This window comes from Lathamus discolor, chromosome 2, assembly GCF_037157495.1.
Source record: "Lathamus discolor isolate bLatDis1 chromosome 2, bLatDis1.hap1, whole genome shotgun sequence".
Lineage (NCBI taxonomy): Eukaryota > Metazoa > Chordata > Aves > Psittaciformes > Psittacidae > Lathamus > Lathamus discolor.
This window is the reverse complement of record NC_088885.1, coordinates 33,305,436-33,326,133: the sequence shown is the minus strand read 5'-3', so window position 1 is coordinate 33,326,133 and position 20,698 is coordinate 33,305,436. Positions and strand designations below refer to the sequence as shown.

The 20,698-nt window shown below is 39.7% G+C and overlaps 1 protein-coding gene across 4 annotated transcripts in view; it reads left to right on the top strand.

Annotated features, from left to right (window-relative positions):
* Window positions 1-1,508: 1,508 nt before the first annotated feature.
* SDHAF3 (succinate dehydrogenase complex assembly factor 3) overlaps window positions 1,509-20,698 on the top strand; it is a 35,706-nt gene continuing 16,516 nt past the window's right edge. For 3 of the 4 annotated variants that reach the window (XR_010609895.1, XR_010609896.1, XM_065666328.1), the window contains exons 1-2: window positions 1,509-1,777; window positions 18,852-18,927. Coding sequence is in view for 2 of the 4 variants with exons in the window: in XM_065666328.1 (XP_065522400.1) it covers window positions 1,616-1,777; window positions 18,852-18,927 (238 nt within the window). In the remaining 2 variants the exon portion in view is untranslated. The remainder of the gene's footprint in view (window positions 1,778-18,851; window positions 18,928-20,698) is intronic. The other variant, XM_065666327.1, reaches the window with a different exon arrangement.

Here is a 20,698-nt window from a genome sequence, read left to right as displayed (position 1 = left end):
AAAAGTGAAACTACAACAGTTTTAACGTTTGTGTTACTGGGAACTTCAGTTTTCCATCACTGAAGTACTTAGGAGAATAAATAAACATCAAGAAAGGGTAGTGAGCAAAATAGTCTTCAGTTTGCTCTTTCTTCTGTTGCTCACAAACAATGACTTGGGCTTTTGATGAGACTGCGTTTTTATGGCATTTCTGAGTATTCTGACAAAGCTTAATGCTCCCTGGGCCTATCGAAATGTTTCCTTTTTGTTTCAAAGCATCACTGATTTGATTGGCTGGAAGGAGCCTAACAGGCACCTGTGATGAGGCAGGGCTTTCATCGCTGCTGCCACCGCCTGATCTTCAGACTCTGCTTTTACCAAAATACTGTTGACATTTTAAGATTTTTCCATGTGGGTGGGCTGGATGGGATGTTAAGCAGCTGGAAAAACTGCATGGAAAACTGCGGAGCTGGAGCTCAGGCTGTAGATGTAATGAAGGTACTTGGAAGGTAATGAAGGTACTTGGAAGGTAACAAAGCGGTAACACTGAGGTGGCACAACGTCCTGGGCAGCTGCATGGAGGCAGTGAGATTTCCTACTACGTCTCCTCTCATCTGTTACCCATGCTTAAAACTGCAGGTAAATTAAATCTAAGCTTGGTTTTACTGGACTAATTAATTTCTGCCAAATTCTGCCCAGGTACAGAGTGCAGTTTGTTCCTTTGGTGGTGAAAACAGCTAAAAATTAACTCGGTTTTAATTTTTTATTGTGACCCCTGCCATCTGCACACATCTTTTTGAAACAATGCAATTTGGTTGTTCACCCTCTACCTATTTTAAAAGTAGTATTTGCAACTGAATTTCTTGGTAACCTTTTAAAGACTGCACAGAAGAACACAATGCAGATGAATTTTCAGCAGACTCCAAGTTTGTTTGTTCTACTTTTTTTTTTTTATTGGAAGCCTTGTTCATCAGTACTCCATTAACAGAACAGAGAAGATTCTTGTTCTGATTATTTTTACCTGGTTTCATTTTTAAAATTAAATTCATTAACACCCAGCGGACCATCTTCTTACTGCCTTAATGAAAGAATCTTATTTTTAAAATGCAGGTGTACATGCACACAAGTGCATGCTCCATCCCTGGGTGTTCAAGGCCAAGTTCGATGGAGTCTTGGTTTAGTGCAGGGTGTCCCAGCCCATGGCTGGAACTAAATGATCTTCAGGTCCTTTCCAATCCTAACTATTCTGTGATTCTATGCACACATACAGCCAAACAGAAAATTCAAACAGACGAGTTTGTCATTGTTTGTCTCTTAATTTTGCATTTCTGCAACGTACCGTAATTTGGAATTGAAATACATGGGACTGAATGGCTGGACCAGATGATCCTTGAGGTCCCTTCCAACCTGGTATCCTATGGTTCATTGATATAAAGCAAAGCTTTAGTTTCAAGACGCGCTTGCACTCCGCAGTCGCTGAAGCCAGCAGGCAGGACATCTCTCCCTCCACTACAAGACTCCCTTCCGGGCCCAGCCCGTGGGGTATCGGCCCGGCCAGGTCAGGGCCCTGCCCTGCCTGGAGTTCGGCCCCCTCGCCCCGCCCCCGGTGCGGCCGCCTTAGGGCTCCGCCGTCGCCATGCCGGGTGGTGCGCGGCGTCTGTACCGGCGGATCCTGCTACTGCACCGGGCTCTGCCGACGGCCCTGCGGGCGCTGGGGGACCGCTACGTGAAGGAGGAGTTCAGGAAACACAAGGCGGCGGGACCTGCCGAGGCCCAGCGCTTCCTGCGGGAATGGGAGGCAAGTGCCCGCCGCCCCGCGGGGCTCGCTCTAACCAGGTTTGCCTCCCGAGCCGTGGGCACGTGGCGTGGCTCCGAGCCCGGCCCTCACTGCCGACGGGTGCCGCGCAGCCGCCGCTTCTCTGCTCCCTCCCTCGACTGGGAGCACCGGGGTGGCCCGCGGAAGGCCCAGCCGTTTGCCCCGGTCAGCGGGACTCGCAAGCCGGCTTTTAGCCGGAGCTGCTGTTACCTGTGGCGGCAGCGGCAGCAGCAGCAGCTGCCGCCGGACTTCATGTTGTTTAAGGACATGTGGCATAGAAAGGGAGATAGGAAATGCCTGTTCGTTTCTTCGCTGCTTGTGGCCACTGAGGTGTGGACAGGTGGTTTGAGTGCTTGGGCTATCTTCCTCTAGCACACTTCTCTGAAGGGTGAATGTGTTAGAGTTACAAAATTCCCCGTAGTTCTGCGTCTCTGGGCAGGCTATCTTTTATGGTTCGTGTATCCTTGGTACTATCTATGTGCGATTATATACTTGTGTATGCAGCTATACACAAGTATATATAGCAGAATGGCAAGTTACATAATTAGCTATATATACATATATAAAAATAGATGCACAATTATCTGTATAATTTATAATAATACATTATATAAATGTATGTATTTATAACTACATGCATAGCTAATTGTATAATTATAGCTAGCTAAATACATAGGTGTAAATAGCTTCCCCATGAGTGGAGAAGACTGGGCTTGTTCAGCCTGGGGAAGAGAAGGCTCCAGGGAGACCTTATAATGGCCTTCCAGTACCTAGAGGGGCCTAAAATAAATCTGGAGAGGGACTTTACAGGGCATGTAGTGACAGGACAAGGGGGAATGGCTTTAAACTGAAGGGAGAGTTAGGTCAGACATTAGGAAGAAATTATTCACTGTGATGGTGGTGAGACACTGGCACAGGTTGCCCAAGGAAGTTGTGGCTGCCCCATCCTTGGCAGTGTTCAAGGCCAGGTTGAACGGGGCTTTGAGCAACCTGGTCTAGTGGAAAGTCTCTCTGCCCATGGCAGGGGGTTGGAACTGGATGATCTTTGAGGTTACTTCCAACCCAGAACATCACTTGAATTTAATTTTTGAGTGACATTTTTTTTGGAGTGTTTCCTAAGGTAACAAGTCTCATGAGAACGTTGCTTCTCTGCTTACCCCCTGGCACCTTGTCCCCTTGAATTCAGTGCCCAATTTCATCAAGACAGAAAAGGAGATCATTTGCAAGCGATAAAGATGTAAGGAGTTTCACAAATGGCAGAGGAAGGAGACTATTGAGGTGCTTTCCCTGCGTGCCTGATTCCATCAGATGCCACCATATCAATAGATCCCCCAAAATCCACAGGCAAATGGTAGTGATGCTTCACAGAGAAAAAAGTCAAATTAGAACAGGAAAACAACTGCAAGAGACTGATCTACAGGCAAGCTTTCCATTGTTTTTGTGTTCGTTGAACTGCTGTTTTGGTAGGTTTCTGTGGAAGAAAATTGTATGCTGTTCAGTCTTGGAGGCTGGTTAGCGCAGGTAGCGTGCAACGCCTCCTGCTTTGCCAGCAGAAGGGTGGTGTGTGGAAATCTCACATGCTTTCTGCCTGCTGTATCTGGAATCTTGAGGGTAAAGCAGCTCTCTGGTGCTGGGGCATCAGGGGCCAGCAAGGAGAGCACTGCCGGGTATTCCTTTCATAGGAATTCCTTTCATAGGAAAGGAATAGGTGTACTTTAATTGCCTCTTGCCAATTAATAGATCCCTAGATTGGGAAAATCTGTATCTGTCTCTCAGATGTACCTAATGGTATTGTAATTCTCAATTGCCATTTACTTGATACTGCCAAAATGTTTCCACATCACTGCTTCCAATTTTAACATTATCTAAAAAGACAAGTTGCATGTTACTATTTTCAGTGCTAAAATCTCTGTTAAAATAGTTTTAGAAAAGGAAATGTTTAGATTGAAATATCTTTAGCCAATTCTGTGAAGTAAACAAGTAGTGAAAATGTTTTTCAGTTTTAAAATGTTGTTAATGTAGATTATAGGGAAAACTGGGACAAGATTAGACTACAGGGAACAGAAGTCATATTTTGAAACCTGATGTTTAGTGCTGCTAGCTATGAAGGAAACTAATAACTGTTTTGAGTGTGTGCATATAAAGAACTTTGCAAATATGTCTGTCTTCTAACAAGATGCTGGGAGATACTGAGTATTAGCATGTAGTTGATGTGGCTCTTCTCATCTTTAATTTTTGTTTTGTTCTGGGATATTTTTTTTCTCCCCGAATAATCAGGGTGGAATTTAAATTGGACTTCCACATTTTTGGCCTGTAGGACTCATGCTGCATCTTACTCTGTGCTGTGGTTTCCAACCTCTTGAAAACTTGGACTAGACGACTGAGGAAGGTGGACTGTAGGCAACTTTGATTAGGTGTTCAAGGCTCATAGGATTCGCATGTACAAAGACTGGATGCCAAACACGATGTAAACAATCAAATGTTCTAGTCTATTTATTATTAGTGCAAAGCAAATATATATATATATATATATTAATGTGAAGCAGGTTACATACATCCCAACCCCTGTTTGCACGGGATACCACTGAGCAGAAGGAGATGGAACATGTTGCCCAGTTGGAGAGGTGGTAGGCAGTGCATTGTCAGGGCGGCCCCTGAATCAAGATGCGCATATGGCCTTCTCACATGTCTGTCGCTGCACAGGTCCCTATATCACCCATTGGGTTGGAGTGGAAAATTAACAGTTGCAACATCAGCGCACACGTAGCCAGCACGGGAACAGAGGTTTACTGGTATAAGACTCCCTTTTGCTAACAGCGGTGTTAACTCCCGCATTTTCAAGGTTATGTTACCATAACCCGTACCAAACTACTTTTTATATTTTTGTGTGTTTCGCCACGGACCATTATCTGCTGTCATTGACACATTAGGTAACAGGGAAAGATGCTCTAGTTGGAGTCCTCTTTGCACCCTTCCTGGGCAGCAGGACACTTTTTAAATCAGAAATAGGCTGGAGGCTCTACAACATTTCTTGCGGAACACATCAGTGTGCCTGCAAAGCACCCAGTTGTTCAGGTGTGATACGTGACTTCACATACATGAACAGTAACTGTACTTCTTGCCTCTGTATCGAAACACAAAAGCAAACGTTAAAACCGCAAACCAACAAACAAGCCAAGCAAACCAAACAAATCACTTCAGCATTAATACAAAATGGTGTTTATATTTATTTCCCTTAGGCAGAGGGGTTAAATGCAAAGTTACAGCTCTGTTAACAATATTTTGGTACGTTGCATGTCAAGCACTTCCCTATTTGCTTGTTCATTAAGTTATGCATATACCTTTCTGTATCTACTTCAATGTTTGCCATACTCAACTACCATCTGGAAGAGTTATTTCCTCTATTGCATGCAGGCTGTCTAGTACAGAGTGGCATGATATCTCATGTTACAGAAAAATAGTATTCAGAAATAGATATAAAAATAGTATATCTTACTGTATATTCACCAGAGGGTAGAGATTAAGGTAGAGATTAGAGATGCTGATTGAATCAGTATTTCTTGACTTTTTATAAGGACTTCAGTATGAAGTATAATCTTAATAAGGTGTCCCATATGCTTTTTGAATGAAAATTTCCAGGGATGACTTAATTTGACATGAAACTACTTACTTTTGTTAAAACTCTTCAGGCTTTTATTGGATAGTCAGACCTTCTTTGTGTGCTTGAATATACTAGTTCCTAGTCTGTGGTATGCTTTTTTTGTCCTCCAATTTGATTCATATTTGCTAATTTTTTGGGTAATAGGCCTGGCATTTTTATCGCATTATGGTTGTGTGAGTATGATTCCCTCCTCCCCACCTTGGTATTTAAATAATTTAAGGCAACTGCATTTATTGTTTAGCAGAGAAAACAAGCTGAGCAAACTCCCTTTATTTCCTGTGATACATGATGAAAAACCTGCAGGATTTTACTGTTAAAAGCTTTAAAATGAACTGCTAAAGAAATCTTAATCTCATAGCTCATTCAAGCAACTGTAGCTTCTCATGTTGCAGCAGTTCCTTAATAGAAGATTCTGTTCTGTGTCTTTTGGGAAGAACCCAAATCTCAGTGCAGGGTGTGAATACTCAGCCTGTTTCTCAGACAGGGGCACAGGCATTTTGAATATTCTTGGAGCCCTTCTTACAGATGGAGCATTAAAGGGAGATTTCTAAGATTAACTTTAAAAATGGGAGGAAAAGAGGTAAAAAGGCTCCTAAATGATATTGTCTTAATATGTGAATGATATGTATTGTTTTCACATAGAGAAGTTGAGAAGGGATGGCCTTGTTTACCATGCGGTGGAATTGAGTGGTTTAGTGTTAGAAGCCAGCTGTAGAAATGGGCAGTGTCATTTTATGGGAAACCTAAACTGACCTGCTTATGTTGACAGAATGAGGAAACTATCCTTTGAATGTTCTTGGAAGACTTCTTAAGTCTGATAGAAATAATTTTCATGTCCATGTACATTTATATAAAAGTAGAACAATGTAAATTCAGGTGTTTTTCCTATAATTAGTGTTGAATTGTTAGTTTGTGTCTTGATATCCTCTGGGAAGTGTTAAAGAGTAGTACAAGGAAAGCAAGCTTTGTTCTTCAGGAATTATGGTTGCTCAGATTCAAATTAAGTATATAAACTATTAATATATGTTCCTTTCTATTTTGTAAATATTTAATATTTTAATTAAAATAATTGGTACTCATTTACAGGGGATGGCTGATACAGTTAGATTGATAGTGATTATTGGAATGCTATTGAATTAATGTTGACAGATAAGATGTAGTAGTTCAAGTCTTCTAAATCTTATGGTAGCTAATGAGAATACTTACTTAAGACTAGGTAATACTAAGATAATATTGATTCCTTTATTCCAAGTTAACAAATGATACAATGTAGAATATTCAGCTATGTAATTTCAGTAGTAATTTGTTTTATATAATTCTCCTTTTAATTTTGAAAATGAATATTTCATACTTAGCTTGTTTAAAAAGTCTGACCCTGTAGATGAGAAGGTCTGGACTGTCTTGAGATTAACAGAATCATTCTGCAGAATTACATGAAATTTTCTCACACCTAGTAGATCGAATAAATTGCCTTTGAAATGCTTTGGCTGTTCTTGACTCTGAAAGCCTTTTTATAAGCTTTCAAATGAACTGAGACTGATTTGGGAGCTGGCATCTGCTGTTGTGTACTCAGAAGAAAGGTGACTTTTTTTCATTCCTAGTAACAAATCTGGGCATTATATTGGTAATTAAGGTGGAATTATATCTATCTGAGAACCTGATCATGTAGCATTTCAAGAATGGCTGATTTTTTGTTCGGTATGTTATTTGATAAGATGCAAATAATTGTCATTCATCAAATCTGTTTTCCATTGCCCATGTTGCTTGTAGTATATAGTTTGCTAGGGTGATTGTGGGATGGTCTCATTATTTCCCAGGACAGTTGTTCTGATACATCTTTTTCTGCTCGTGAGTGGATACTCTTAACAGATTTTTTTGCTCCTTAATTCTTTGGGCTACTAAGGTTTTTCCTCCCCTTACTGTTTTATTTTTAAGCTACTGGCACTGATAAATGCATCAAGATATTAAAAAGAGAATTTGAAGAGCAAATAGCCAGGGAAAGTTGGATGGGTAGAAGAGGAAGCTGTGGCCAGTGCTGGAGTCAGATTGGGATAGGAATGGGATGTGCGGGTTGCCTTTTGTAGTGTCTTTCAGCAAACATATAGGTTGCATAAGTCTAAATCTCCTGCTGATTTTCTGTATTATGCTCTCAGTTTCAGAGAAGTACATTATATAAGTGATCTTTTCTTTGCCTGACAAAGAAATACATTTTTTTGGAAGTGAAATATGACTTTAAGGTTTTTGCCATTTTATGACCTTAATAAATTTGTGAAATAGGATTTAAGAGTACTATGTTACTGGAACATTACCGGATACACTGGAATTTGCTTTTAGTGGTTTTTATGGCTATCTGGGTGAAAACCCTCTTATTAAGAGTAAATTCCTACTGAGACTTACGTATTTAACCCCCACTTAGGGTGTTCACTAGGTATTAATTTGTAAGAACTAAATTGGAGACAGTTTCCTCTATTTTCTTTGATACTTCTCAAAAGGCAGGAAAGAGTTTCTCACTTCTCTGAGAAATGTGGAGTTGTGGCTGATAAATTGAAGAGCATGTGAGATTTGGGTATGACCAGCCACAAGAAATGAGCCTGCTGCTCTGACCTGGTCTTCATGATGGCCTTCTTTGCTGCAAGGTTTGAAGTCTACCTGTGTAAGATTGCAGTTTGGTGTACCTATGATTCAGTGAGTTTCCTGAGCCAGCGTTCATGTGCAATTGTCCCTTTGACCAAAAAAAATAAAGGCAAACGTTGACCACGTGGATCCCTATAGCAAATTTTCATGGTAGTAACATCCTTTTCATATTATGGTATCACTTCCATCCTTTCAGTGCTCCTTCAAATTTGGATTTAGAGAAGGAGCTGGTGTCTGCTCCTCTTCTGTGGATAATAAAGGCAGCCTGTGAGCCTTCTCATGCATAAAGGCTTGGGGCAACCTGGTGGATTCCCACTAACTTGTGCGTGGTGCATGCCCATCACAGGAAGGGACATTTGGTGCTTTTCATCTGGAGAGCATTGTTCTTGGAGATTCATCTGCCCACTGCTAAGGCCAGTAATTTCTTGGTGTACCTACTGGTGTGGGATAGCATCTGATTAACTTTTCTTGTTCAACTTTGTTATCTGTAAGTAGACTGCATTGTTTTTCTTTTTTTTTTTTTTTTCCTTCAGATTTAAAAAATGGTGTGATCTGGGATTGATGGGAAGCGAGACATAAAGGCAAATGTAGGAGTTTTCATTAGACCTTTACTGTATTTTCCAAATTCAAAACTTCATAAGTTGTGGCATCAGTACTCTTAATGCTTCTGTCATGTTACTATGACAATTATCTCTTTATTAACATAACTACCATTGCATGTAGCCAGTCAGATGGCTGTCCTGATAACTGTGCCTGTCTGCCAGTTGGAGTTTTTATTTACAACTGTTTTGACACAGCAGGAAAGAATATCTGAGTCATTGGGGTCACATCAGACAGTAATGTCAGTCACTTGCATGTGCCAGTCACCTCAAGTCACAATACACTGCGTGGTAAATTCCATTGAGGTGGTGGAACTTTGTATGAATACATGGTTTGCAAATAGGTTTATAAATGTCACATTTTTTGATTGTTGCATGCATTTATAAAGCATATAAGATGCCTTTGATATTTAATGTATGGCATCAGTTAAACCCCAGCTGAAATTTGTTGGCAGAATACAGTAATTTTTCTTAGTTATAACTTAGATGGAGAAGTTTATATTGCTATGGAAGTGGGATAGATCCCTGATACGTAAGAGTTTATTCCTTGCATTGAATAGTACTGGCTTAGGAAACGAGCAGAGCAGATTTATGTTAATGCTCTGAGATTTGAAGACACTGTAGAAGTTATGTGTATGGCTGCTCATGGATACTTTCCTGATGAATGCAGGTTTGTGACAGCCAGTGTGTGATTCGATCTCTAAATAAAAAAAATGGGAATGGTCAGACATGGTAGAAGCAGAACCAGCAATGGAACATTTACAGTTGTCAGTTTAAAAGGTAATTCAGGTTTCCATCTAGTGGTGGTATAAAATTTTGTCCAAGCAATATGATAGCATATGCATAACCGTTCTAGGTAATTTACCATAGTACTTGTGTATATGTTTGATACTTAGGAAATAAAAAGCCTTTCTTATGTATAAATTACATACCTAAGAGGACACAATTCTTGAGGGCCACCAGATTCTTTTAAGTTAGAGCTGTAATGATCAGGAATCCATTGTTTTGGCAGTGTGTATTCAGATCCCTGAGTACTCTGACTCAAACAGTTTATTTTACTTGCTGCAAATTAGCCCGATTCTGCTCTTTCTGTGCTCCTATACAGGCATTTCAGAAAATTTAACTTGGCACAGGATACAGAAAGAAAACTGATATCTTAAAAAATTGTCTTTTAAAGTTGTATGCATGCAAATACGAATCTTGTTAGATTTCTTGTTTCATCTTAGACTTGAACCCCTTCCCCACAAAACAAAGAGGAAATGGGTATTCTGGTGGCTTTGCCACCATCCTGATGTTCTGTCAGGAGCTGTCTTTTTTATTATTTAAAGTATTTTACAGTACTGTCTTTTTTATTATTTAAATCATTTTACAGTGCTGTGTTTTTTATTATTTAAATTATTTTACAATAGAGTTTAGAGCATCATACCAGGTTATGTATTCAGATGAATATAATACTGAAGTTACTAATCCACAAATCCTTTGAACTTTGTTGTATTTTAAGACAATGTAGCAGGTCAAACTGACAAACTGAGTATGAATTGGAATTGCAAATTTATAAGGATTTCTGCTTGTTTGTATTTTATTGACACGTTTCTCCTAGCATTTGTTTGGTACTTGCGTGAATATTGTCAGCTTGTAGTGTTTTGTAAGCATGGTAGTTTTCCTATGTTTTCAGTGCATTTCCACTATAAACACTGCCAACATTCCACAAGTGCTGTCAAGTATCATATTTTGTAATTACTGCAATAATATTATGAGTGCTGTAATTGCACACACTGTATAGATGTGCTTTTCTGTCCTGTGTAGACACAAAATTGATATTTTCTGCGAGTTAAAATGGAATCTGGAGCACATCTGAGTAATTGCTTCGGAATTGATTTTTTTTTTTTTTTCCTTGTTCTGTCAACATAATGTGAGGTGTCTGCACAAGTAACATTATGCAAACTGGAAGATTTTTGAAGCCTTGAATGTGTGTGTCACATCTGAATATGGAGCTCTACTTAGGACACATTGATACGTTTGGATGCATTAATGGATTAAGGCTTTTTTATAATGTTAATATAATGTAATACTAAAGTCAGTTAATATCTTTTTTTTGCAAGAAGCTGAACCTGAGATTTTGACTTCATAATCTTGCATTTAGTAGCATCTTTATCAATCTTCATGTTGTTCTAGCTGCCTTTTGTGATGCCAAGAGCTTTGGCTGTTTTAACGCTGAAGCTGACTGTATCTACAATCATACGTCTTCTAATAAAACCCTGCTTGTGGCTCACTCCTGGGAATAGACTGAGCAGAAAATTTCTGATGAAATATTTTTGTTTCTGTGTCTCAGAGCTGCTAATTTCAAACTGCATTTTTTGAAAGATACCATTTGGAAAACATATTTAATCATAGTGCCTGATAAATTGTTTGAATTTGCAGGTTTTTAAAGGTCATTTCCAGAAGTAAATGGAAAAAAAAAAAAAAGAAAAAACCAAACCCCTGATGAAATCCATCCGCAGGTCCTGAAGGAGCTGGCGAATGAAGTTACTAAGCCACTGTCCATCATATTTGAAAAATCACGGCAGTCAGGTGAAGTTCCTGATGACTGGAAAAAGGGAGATATAACTCCCATTTTCAAGAAGGGGAAAATGGATGACCCAGGGAATTACAGACCAGTCAGTCTCACTTCTGTGCCTGGCCAGATCTTGGAGCAGATTCTCCTGGAAGGCATGCTAAGGCCCATGAAAAACAACAAGATGCTTGGTGACAGCCAGCATGGCTTCTCTAAGGGGAAATCCTGCCTGACCAATTTGGTGGCCTTCTGTGATAGGGCTACGGAACTGATGGACAGGGGTAGAGCAGTTGATGTCATCCACCTGGACTTGTGTAAAGCGTTTGACACTATCCCACATGACATTCCTGTCTCTAAATTGGAGAGATATCAATTGATGGATGGACCACTCAGTGGATAAAGAACTGGCTGAATGGCCGTACGCGAAGAGTTGTGGTCAGTGGCTCAGCATCTGGCTGGAGACCAGTAATGAGTGGTGTCCCTCAGGGATCGGTGTTGGGACTGGTCTTGTTCAACATCTTTGTCGCTGACATAGACAGTGGGATTGAGTGTGCCCTCAGCAAGTTTGCAAATGACACCAAGCTGTGTGGTCCAGTTGATATGCTGGAGGGAAGGGATGCCATCCAGAGGGACCTCGACATGCTTGTGAGGTGGGCTGATGCCAACCTCATGAAGTTTAACCATGACAAGTGCAAGGTCCTACACCTGGGTCAGAGCAATCCCAGGCACAGCTACAGGTTGGACAAAGAAGAGATTCAGAGCAGCCCTGCGGAGAAGGACTTTGGGGTGTTCGTCAATGAGAAAATGAACATGAGCCGGCTTCAGTGTGTGCTCGCAGCCCAGAAAGCCAACTGTATCCTAGGCTGCATCAAAAGGAGAGTGACCATCAGGTTGAAGGAGGTGATCCTGCCCCTCTCCTCTCGTGAGACCTTACTTGGAATATTGTGTGCAGTTCTGGTGTCCTCAACATAAAAAGGACATGGAATTGTCGGAACAAGTGCGGAGGAGGGCCATGAGGATGATCAGGGGACTGGAGCACCTCGCTTATGAAGACAGGCTGAGGAAGTTGGGGTTGTTCAGTCTGGAGAAGAGAAGGCTGCGTGGAGACCTCATAGCAGCCTTCCAGTATCTGAAGGGGGCCTGTAGGGATGCTGGGGAGGGACTCTTCATCAGGGACTGTAGTGACAGGACAAAGGGTAACGGGTTAAAAATTAAACAGGGGAAGTTTAGATTGGATATAAGGAGTAAGTTCTTTCCTGTTAGGGTGGTGAGGCACTGGAATAGGTTGCCCAGGGAGGTTGTGAATGCTCCATCCCTGGCAGTGTTCAAGGCCAGGCTGGATGAAGCCTCGGGTGAGATGGTTTAGTGTGAGGTGTCCCTGCCCATGGCAGGGGGGTTGGAACTAGATGATCTTAAGGTCCTTTCCAACCCTACCTATTCTGTGATTCTATGAAAATACTTGGAAGAAAAATACATTAAAAAAAAAATTAGAACTTAACATAGTTAACAATTTGAGAACAAAATATGGAAAATTATTCAGCTTGGACCTTCACCTGTAAAAATCATAATGAAATTATACTAGTACCAAACTCTGAGACTGCTGTGCCTGGACAAATAAGCTACAGACCAGAAAAGTTAAACTTCTTTCAAAAACATCATTTCATATTTTCATGCCAATCCTAATAAATCCTCAGCAGTTTGAAAGATCTTTATTTCTTGACTCAGTTTCTGTTTTGCTTTGACTTTTTATGCTGTGCATGGCAGCTCCTTAGCTAACAAAAAGCTGTCCTGTGCACTTTTGTCTACTGCTGATGTTTTGGCTGGCAAATATTATGCTACAATCCCACAGGAGGGTTGGAACTAGATGATTTAAGGTCCTTTCCAGCCCTAACTATTCTATGATTCTAAGTAAGGTTATGAGATATTTGTAATGAAATGTCTGTTGTACTAAAAGTAAGTTAGAAGTGATACTTGGAGTAGAGTTACTGAGTGCTGGTTTTTAGGCTTCCTGATATGTGGGGACCTTGAGTCTGGTTAATATGCTCTTTTTCTTTTTGTTACAGGGGTATTAGTGGGAGACAGAGCAGACTGAGGTGAAAGAGAGCATGATGCACTTTCCGCCTCCCCTGCAGTACCTAGCTAAATCTGTAGAATACCTTCTGAATTGATCATGTGCCCATTTTTGAAGAGTGGCTAGCAACTGATCTTTCAAATGTAGATACATATTCCCTTGCTCTGTGTGAATTCCTGAATGGTGTAAAACCGATGTATTAGTGTTATGCTATTTTATACTATGTTTTTCTTCTTTCTGAATTGTTCCATAATTTAGAGGAAGTGAGCAAATCATGAGGTTACTGCAACATTCTTTTTTTTTGCTTTTTCTGAAGCTGAACCAGAAGGAGCCTGGTGGAAGCATTTGAACTTAAGTCCCCATCACCATTGCTTCTTTGGAGATGTCATGACTTGGGAACATTGAATTGTGGTGATAGTGTTGATATCTGCATGGAATGAAACAGAGCAATTGGTTTATTTTCTGTGGATCATCAAATACTGTTTAGCACATAATCACTTTCTTGCTTTGTATAATTGCATAGCACGTGGTCTTTGTAATTGAATTGAGTTGTATGCTGTTTTATGTATATTCAGTATTTATCGAGGTAGGAATTAATATTACACTGGCAGCTGATTATGATAAATTAAAAGTAACCTTCCTAAGATTGCAGTTTTTGAAGTGTACACATGATGGCAGCAAATACTTAAACTGAGAAGGCTTGTTCCTGTTACAGAAAAAAGCAAGATATTGAATGTTCAAATATAAACTAGAATTTTCACAGATTATATTCTTGTTATTTATTAAAATACAGATTGAGATTTGTTAATGTACTGCTGCAGATTTTGAGTCTTTTTAATTCAAAAACTTTACTGTGGTTTCCACGTGGTATAGCCGTAAGGTTTCCATAATATGCTTTCTAGTTCTGATTTCCATTGGGGTGGTTTGCCACCCCAGTAGAGAAACACAGCAGCAGCTACCCCAGTAGTCTGCAGTGTTTAGTACAGCTACCTTTTGATACCCTAACAGGGAAAATGGCACTTACAACACTCTGTTGTCCCTTGAAATTTTGCCCTGGCACTTGTCGTTGCCTAAGGGTGAAGTTTGTTTTTCTGAAGCCTGTTTTTATTTTTCTCTATTGGAGAAGTATGTCTGACCTCTCTGCAAAGAGATCTCATGTATTATTCTTTCTCACTTCCTTTTTTTTAGAGTGCTGATCTAATTTTGTGATAATTTTTACTCAAGTTGCTTTTCACAATTGGATTTGTAGATGAGTCAAACCTGCAATGGAGAACCAACCTGAGATAAACACCCTGCATGAGCCTCCACGATATTTAAAAAATGACAAAAATATGCTAAGCACATTGTAGGAACTTTATAAACTGTCAGCATATGCTCCGCATTTTTCAACAGATTCTGGCATGGTTAAAGTTCCTATTTTCTTGCAGTTGGAAAGTTCTTGGGTTCTTTTTTTCTCATAGTCTTTGATTAAACAGTCCAGCGTGACAGGTTTGCTTTGTTTGCTCTTCTTCAGGCTTTTCTCTGGCACGTTTATCAGCTTAAATGCTTTAATTACTCCTTAATGGGTGTGTGTTTTTGACATACCATATAGCGTTTTGTTCTTTCTTTTCCCCCATTGTAGTCTTTCTTTCCAAGTTCTCATCTTGTAATCTAGATCAGTAATGTAAGTTTTCCAGCAATCTTTCTTGTCCAAGGAAATACCCTCAGTACCCCCATCACTGATGGCGCCTAGGCTGCGTCTTGGGCTCTGCACTGAGATGTGCACAGCAGCTTCCTGGTTTCCACCTTTGGGCTTCTAATACAGTGGGGCTTGGAAGGGAGTTGAGAAGTGCTGCGCCTAGGTCCCCAGTGATGTGGTGAGGACGCCAGGTCTGAGTTTTTCTGTGAGCACAGCTTGTGTATACCAACAGCAGCCTCCCTTAGTTTCTATAAGTCTTAACAACTGGGTCATTGTTGATGTTTCAGAACATTGGATAATGGTAGTTGGATGACCAGCTGGTTCTTTAGCAAATCTGATATCAGATGTCATATGTTACGACACGCGTAACATAAAAGTACACCTTTGCTTTCTTCTATGGTGTCATGAAGGGAGATTGCAGTAACTTTCTGCTCTGGCTTCATCTGACTAACCTGGCAGCTGAGAAGTGTCATTACCATTACAAAACTCTGATCAGCCACAGTGGCCACCAGTACAGTGTCCCCAGAGAAGATGGACACAAACCTCTTCTTTTAAATTGTGTTTTTTCATAAGGGATCTGTTGAGTTCTAAGGTGATTACATTTTTGGAAGCATATAGTAATGGCCCAGTATGCGTATTTGTTTTTCAGTGAAAGAAAAACTTTAATGCCACAGTTTAGATGCTGCTGCAAAGTATGTTGGTATTGCATGATGCTCTTAAGAGTATGTTTTCTTAAAAAATGAAAATCTAGTATAAAACCATATCTATTCCTACTTTCATTCCTGGACATGAGTGAAGCATTTAAAAGGAATCTCTTTCTCTTTTTTTCTTCCTTTCTGAAATGAGTATGGTGTTGGTCAGTCATCCATCATGATATTTTGGGCCAAAAAACTATAGTCTGCCACAGTTACAGAAGCTGTGTCTTGTAAGAGCAGCACCTCGTCAAAAGTGTAGGTGGGCTTTAGGCTGTGCTACAAGCAGGTTGCTCTAAAATTAAGGATATTCTGGTTCATGGTGGAATGACTTGTTCTGTTCATGTACTTCATTTACAGTAGTTTAAATTTGATTTAATGCTTAGAATTAATGTGTTTAGCAAATCACAACAGTTGTTCTCTGGGCCTGTTGAATTTTTAAATTCAGTTCATTCTTCTCAGTGAAGTACAGTAGTGAGCTTTTAAACATCCATTACAGTGAGTCATTGTAAGAATTTATTGAAGAGACCCGTGATGTGAAGAGTTTTAATTAAATAACAAACGTATGTTGTGTCCTTAGTGGTTTACAAAGTGCTAGCAAAGTCGTTCTAGTTCATGGGCAATTCAGTACCATTGCTGTAAATGAGTTACATTGTTAAGCATCCTCATCCTATTAGCCAAGAAGGAAGTGAAAGTTGCTTTGTGAGTCATGTGAACTCTGATTTTCCTTTTTTTTTTTCCTTTCCTTTTTTTTTTCTTCTATTGCTGAATCTGATTCTTGTGAAATGCCTCTCTGCCAGCAGGTGCCACTCCTCAGCAGCAGGCTGGTTTCCCAGTCTTGACCTGGGAAATAGTTGTGATAGACCTTTGTATTTAGAAACATTGGTGGCAGTTTGCTGGGATTGTCTTTGTTTTCTGTGATAAGAACAACCTATGCTATAAAGAAATATTTATATTTTACAATAGAGCTGCTTAAAGTTTTGTTTTCTGCTGATACGTCAATGGCCAGGGCTGGAAAAATGGCAGTAGAGTAAGGTGCATTTGTTCTTCAAAGTTTTGTGTAGAACAGTATTTTAGTTGGATAGAGGATGACCCAGAAATCTTTTAGAATCAGGAAGTTTCATTATGGAAGGATTTTGGGTGGTGGAAAGTTGTCTGTGTTGTGATTGCTGAAAAGATGTAATGAGGAGGATGATTAAGGAGCTCAAGTCTCAATGACTTGCAGTAGGACGGACAAGTCCTCATAAAACCTTGAAGCATCTTGAAAAGGCAGGAAAACAGTCTCAAAATTGCTATACTTCTAGTAAAAAGAACATTGGACAAAACAATCAGCATTCCAACTTGCTGCAGTTTGTAATGCCGTTGGCTGGTACAGGCAGAAGTCCGGAGGGGGTCTATTAAATGCTTTGTAGTTTTCTTGCTGTTTCGTTTTGACTTTGCTAAATTAATATACATTCAACCTTCAGACTCTGTTACTGAACATGTGCTTGGTTATGCCATGACTGGCCTTTTTGAAGACCACTGGGTACTTTTTGTAACATACTGTATGGAGAAAAAACTTGAGGAATTTTGTTGCTGTATTGTCATTGATACTTGGAAGGTATTTCTTCTGTTAATAAAACTAAACAGATACAACAGAATATGAGGAATACTTAGTATAGTGCTGACTTTTTTTTTTTTTTTTGCTAAGTAGAATTGAAAATTTGCACATGGGAGACAGATTTGTATCTTGCTTAAGCCAGTAAAGAACTTCTTATTGTATTCAGTACAGCACAGTTTTAGTATTTTTATCTAAAGTACTAATAAGTATTGCTTATGGATGAGACGGGAAACTAGAGACACAAGGGAAGACAGTGAAAATCGAAAAAAGAAAATAGTGGAATTTTTAAACTGGAAGTTGTGATATTGCTTATAATAGTAAGGAAGGAAAACGAGCCCACCAATCTCTGGCTGTTGCTTGCCTCACTAGAAAGCATGGGAAACTTGGTAAAGGTGAAGTTCCTTTCAGTTCTTTTACTGAAGTATGAAGGTAAAGTCATTCATGTATCAGAGTGTTTGGTTATGAGAAGGGAGTCTGAATTTTGCAATTGAAGAACTTAGGCATTTACCTGTTTGCGTTGAAGCTAACCTTTATATTAATGCTGCTTGAGAACATATTGCTAAATCCAGTCCCTTTCAGATGGTGTATTCTGTCACCTGGAGTTTTCACAGGCTGAGTGATAAGGTTTTGGAAAAAACTACCCCAGTACGAAAACTGCACATCACAGGCAAGATTATAAGCCAAAGTTTTCACACCAAGCAGTGTGTGAAATAAGCATTTGACTTGGGAATACACCTCTTGAGGAGCATGGTGGGATCTGTTGGTTTTACTGGCCTCAGCACTGTCAGGCTGAAGCTGTGTCTGTACTGCTGAATCAGATGTGCCTGGGGCTGCTTTGCAGCTGCCAGTGAAACGGCCCATGTCCATGTGGCTGCACTGTTGCCCTCCAAAGCAGGGTGGCCACATCAAAACTGCCTACTGGGAGCAGTTCCCAGTTTGTGCCAGCTCACTGCCTAGGCTTGGGAGCTGTTTGGGGGAAAGCTAGTTATCCCTAATCAAAACCTATGCAAGGGACTGTGGCACCAGGCTCCCAGTGTGGGTGGTTGAGGTATGATACCTTCTCAAAGCATTCCTTGGCCGTGTTTTAAGTTGTTACTGCAGGCAAAGCTCTGACTCCTCTGCTGTCAAGTGCAAGTGGTGCTTTTTTTCTGGATTCTTTCTCTCTTGCATTATCAGAGTCTCATCAACTGTTAGATACTAACTTTCTCCAAATCAAAAGTCATCATCTCTGGAACCTGTGTGCACATTGGAGCTGTTCTAAGTTCTGAACTCTGTAGTGCTGTTCTGTTGCTGGTCTGGTGAAATAAGGGGAAATGCATGTCATGCAATTTCATTTACGGAATGCAGCAGTTGTGAATGTTCTTCTCTGAATAGGTGGAAAATGTATTCCTAGAAGGACAACAAAAAGAACCTCATTGCTTCTTTACAGCCAGGAGGGATTGCCACACCTGTGTCTTGTTACTCTGCATCCTAGATCTGAAAAACGTTATTTGAATACTACCATTTCTTGAAAATTTAATTTCTGTTTCCATTCAGTGAGAGTGTTCTCTCTTATTAACTCTTTCAGTGTCCTCTTGAGAACATAAGCAAGAAGAACATAAGGAAGCTGTCATTCATACTTGCTCCTTGCACTGATCAAGCAAGTAAGCATACTTCCTCATCATTCCCTTATACTGACCCATTTCTGTGGGTCATGGGTCAAGTTTAAACTCTCAAAGGCCACAGCAGATGAGACTATAACATTGTGCGCAGTGCCTGTAAGAGGGTGTTGAATGGGTGAAGATCTTGAAGCCTGAAGAAACCTGATTAAACTTGCTTGAGTAATGATGGGTGTAGAAGAACTGAGTTCCCTGGAATAGTGAGAGGTACTATCATCTTACACAGTACCCCAGGGTCGAGTAGACAAAAAATAGGCTTTATTTCTCTTTGTGTAATGACAGTTTGTAGATTAGGGCATTTCTAATTTACGCGTGTTGTGGCTGAGCCTAATTTGGTGAACTGGTATTCTTTAGGATGTTTTGCTTGTAAATTTTGATCAGGTATGGTTTGGGTACAAAACTTATACAGTGATAAAAGTCAGAAAACCATAATTTAAATCAGCATTCAGAACTAAATGGTACTGAAGTACAAGTGCTGAGTACTCTGAAAGTATGTGATCACTGACACACGTTGGTATCCTTTGCAGTTCACCTAATAATTTATTTTCAATCCAAGAGCAGCAAGTCCTTAAGAACTGAAAATCATACTGTAGTGCGTTGTGTTTAATAATTTGTTTACTTCACATATCAGTGTAACTCTATGTGATGTTGGCTGTGTGTTTATATTTCAACAATAGGTTTAGTATGCTTTAGTTTATCTGATTTTAGATTGAGACACAAGTCAGCTATAAAAATTACATAAAACGGCTGAAATGAGGGTTAGTGTGCTAGGCAGTATGAGGTATAACTGTGATGGAAGGACTTTTAGGGCAGTTAGCAAGGGCTTGGAAACCAGTATTATACTGATGCGAATGCTGTCTACATAATTACTAATTTTTATTGTTTTGTTTTTAATTGTTTGTTCCCTTGTACAAATATATACTTTTAATTCAGAGTAAGAAGTATAGATAGGAATAAATTAAGCATATGAGTTTGTGCTGTTTTTCTTTCTGAAAATCGATTCCGTAGTATCTGAAAGACTTAGTTCCGCTCTTCTATGGCATTACAATTTTAGGATGCATTAGCTAGATTGATATCCAACAGTTCTTTACTTGAATTTGTTTATTTTAGCAGAAAGCATGCAAAAGTTTGTAATGGATTTAACTGCAGTGCGAATGAGCACTGAATTTGGTTTATTTGGCTTTGTCTTTTTTTTTTTTTTTTTTTTTTTTTTCCTTCTTCGGAAGTTCAGTTCTGTTTTGTGAGTTGAAGTTCTTGTGACCCTTTGTACTATTTAGCATATTCCACTCGTTGACTAAAGCTTTTGGTACAGTAATGCATCTATCACTGGCAAGTTACAAGTTACTTGCAGAGGTTTACTTTTTCTTGACTAATGGAATTTTCTGTTTGTTTTCATTTGTGATTAGATTTCTTGCAGGCAGCGTTTTTGAGGGAAGTAGGATCCTAAGGATACTTCAGATAGGTGTGATAATTTTGACAGCAATTCTGGCAGAACTTTTCCAGGGAAATTTTCCACCCAATGAAATAAAGCATTACTAAGCTGAGTTCTGCAGCAGCAGATGTTTTTTTCGAAGCTGTTACTTGTAAATCATTGCTCTAGTGGATATAGCAGTCAGTTGAGTGAAGATGAGATTTATTGCATGTTTCTCATAAATAAACACAGTAGAATACAAATGATCCCTTTGCCCCCACCCACCTTCATTGGTGTACGGTCTTGTTTTTAGTGTTCTCCTTTTAAGAAATTAAAAATTAATGT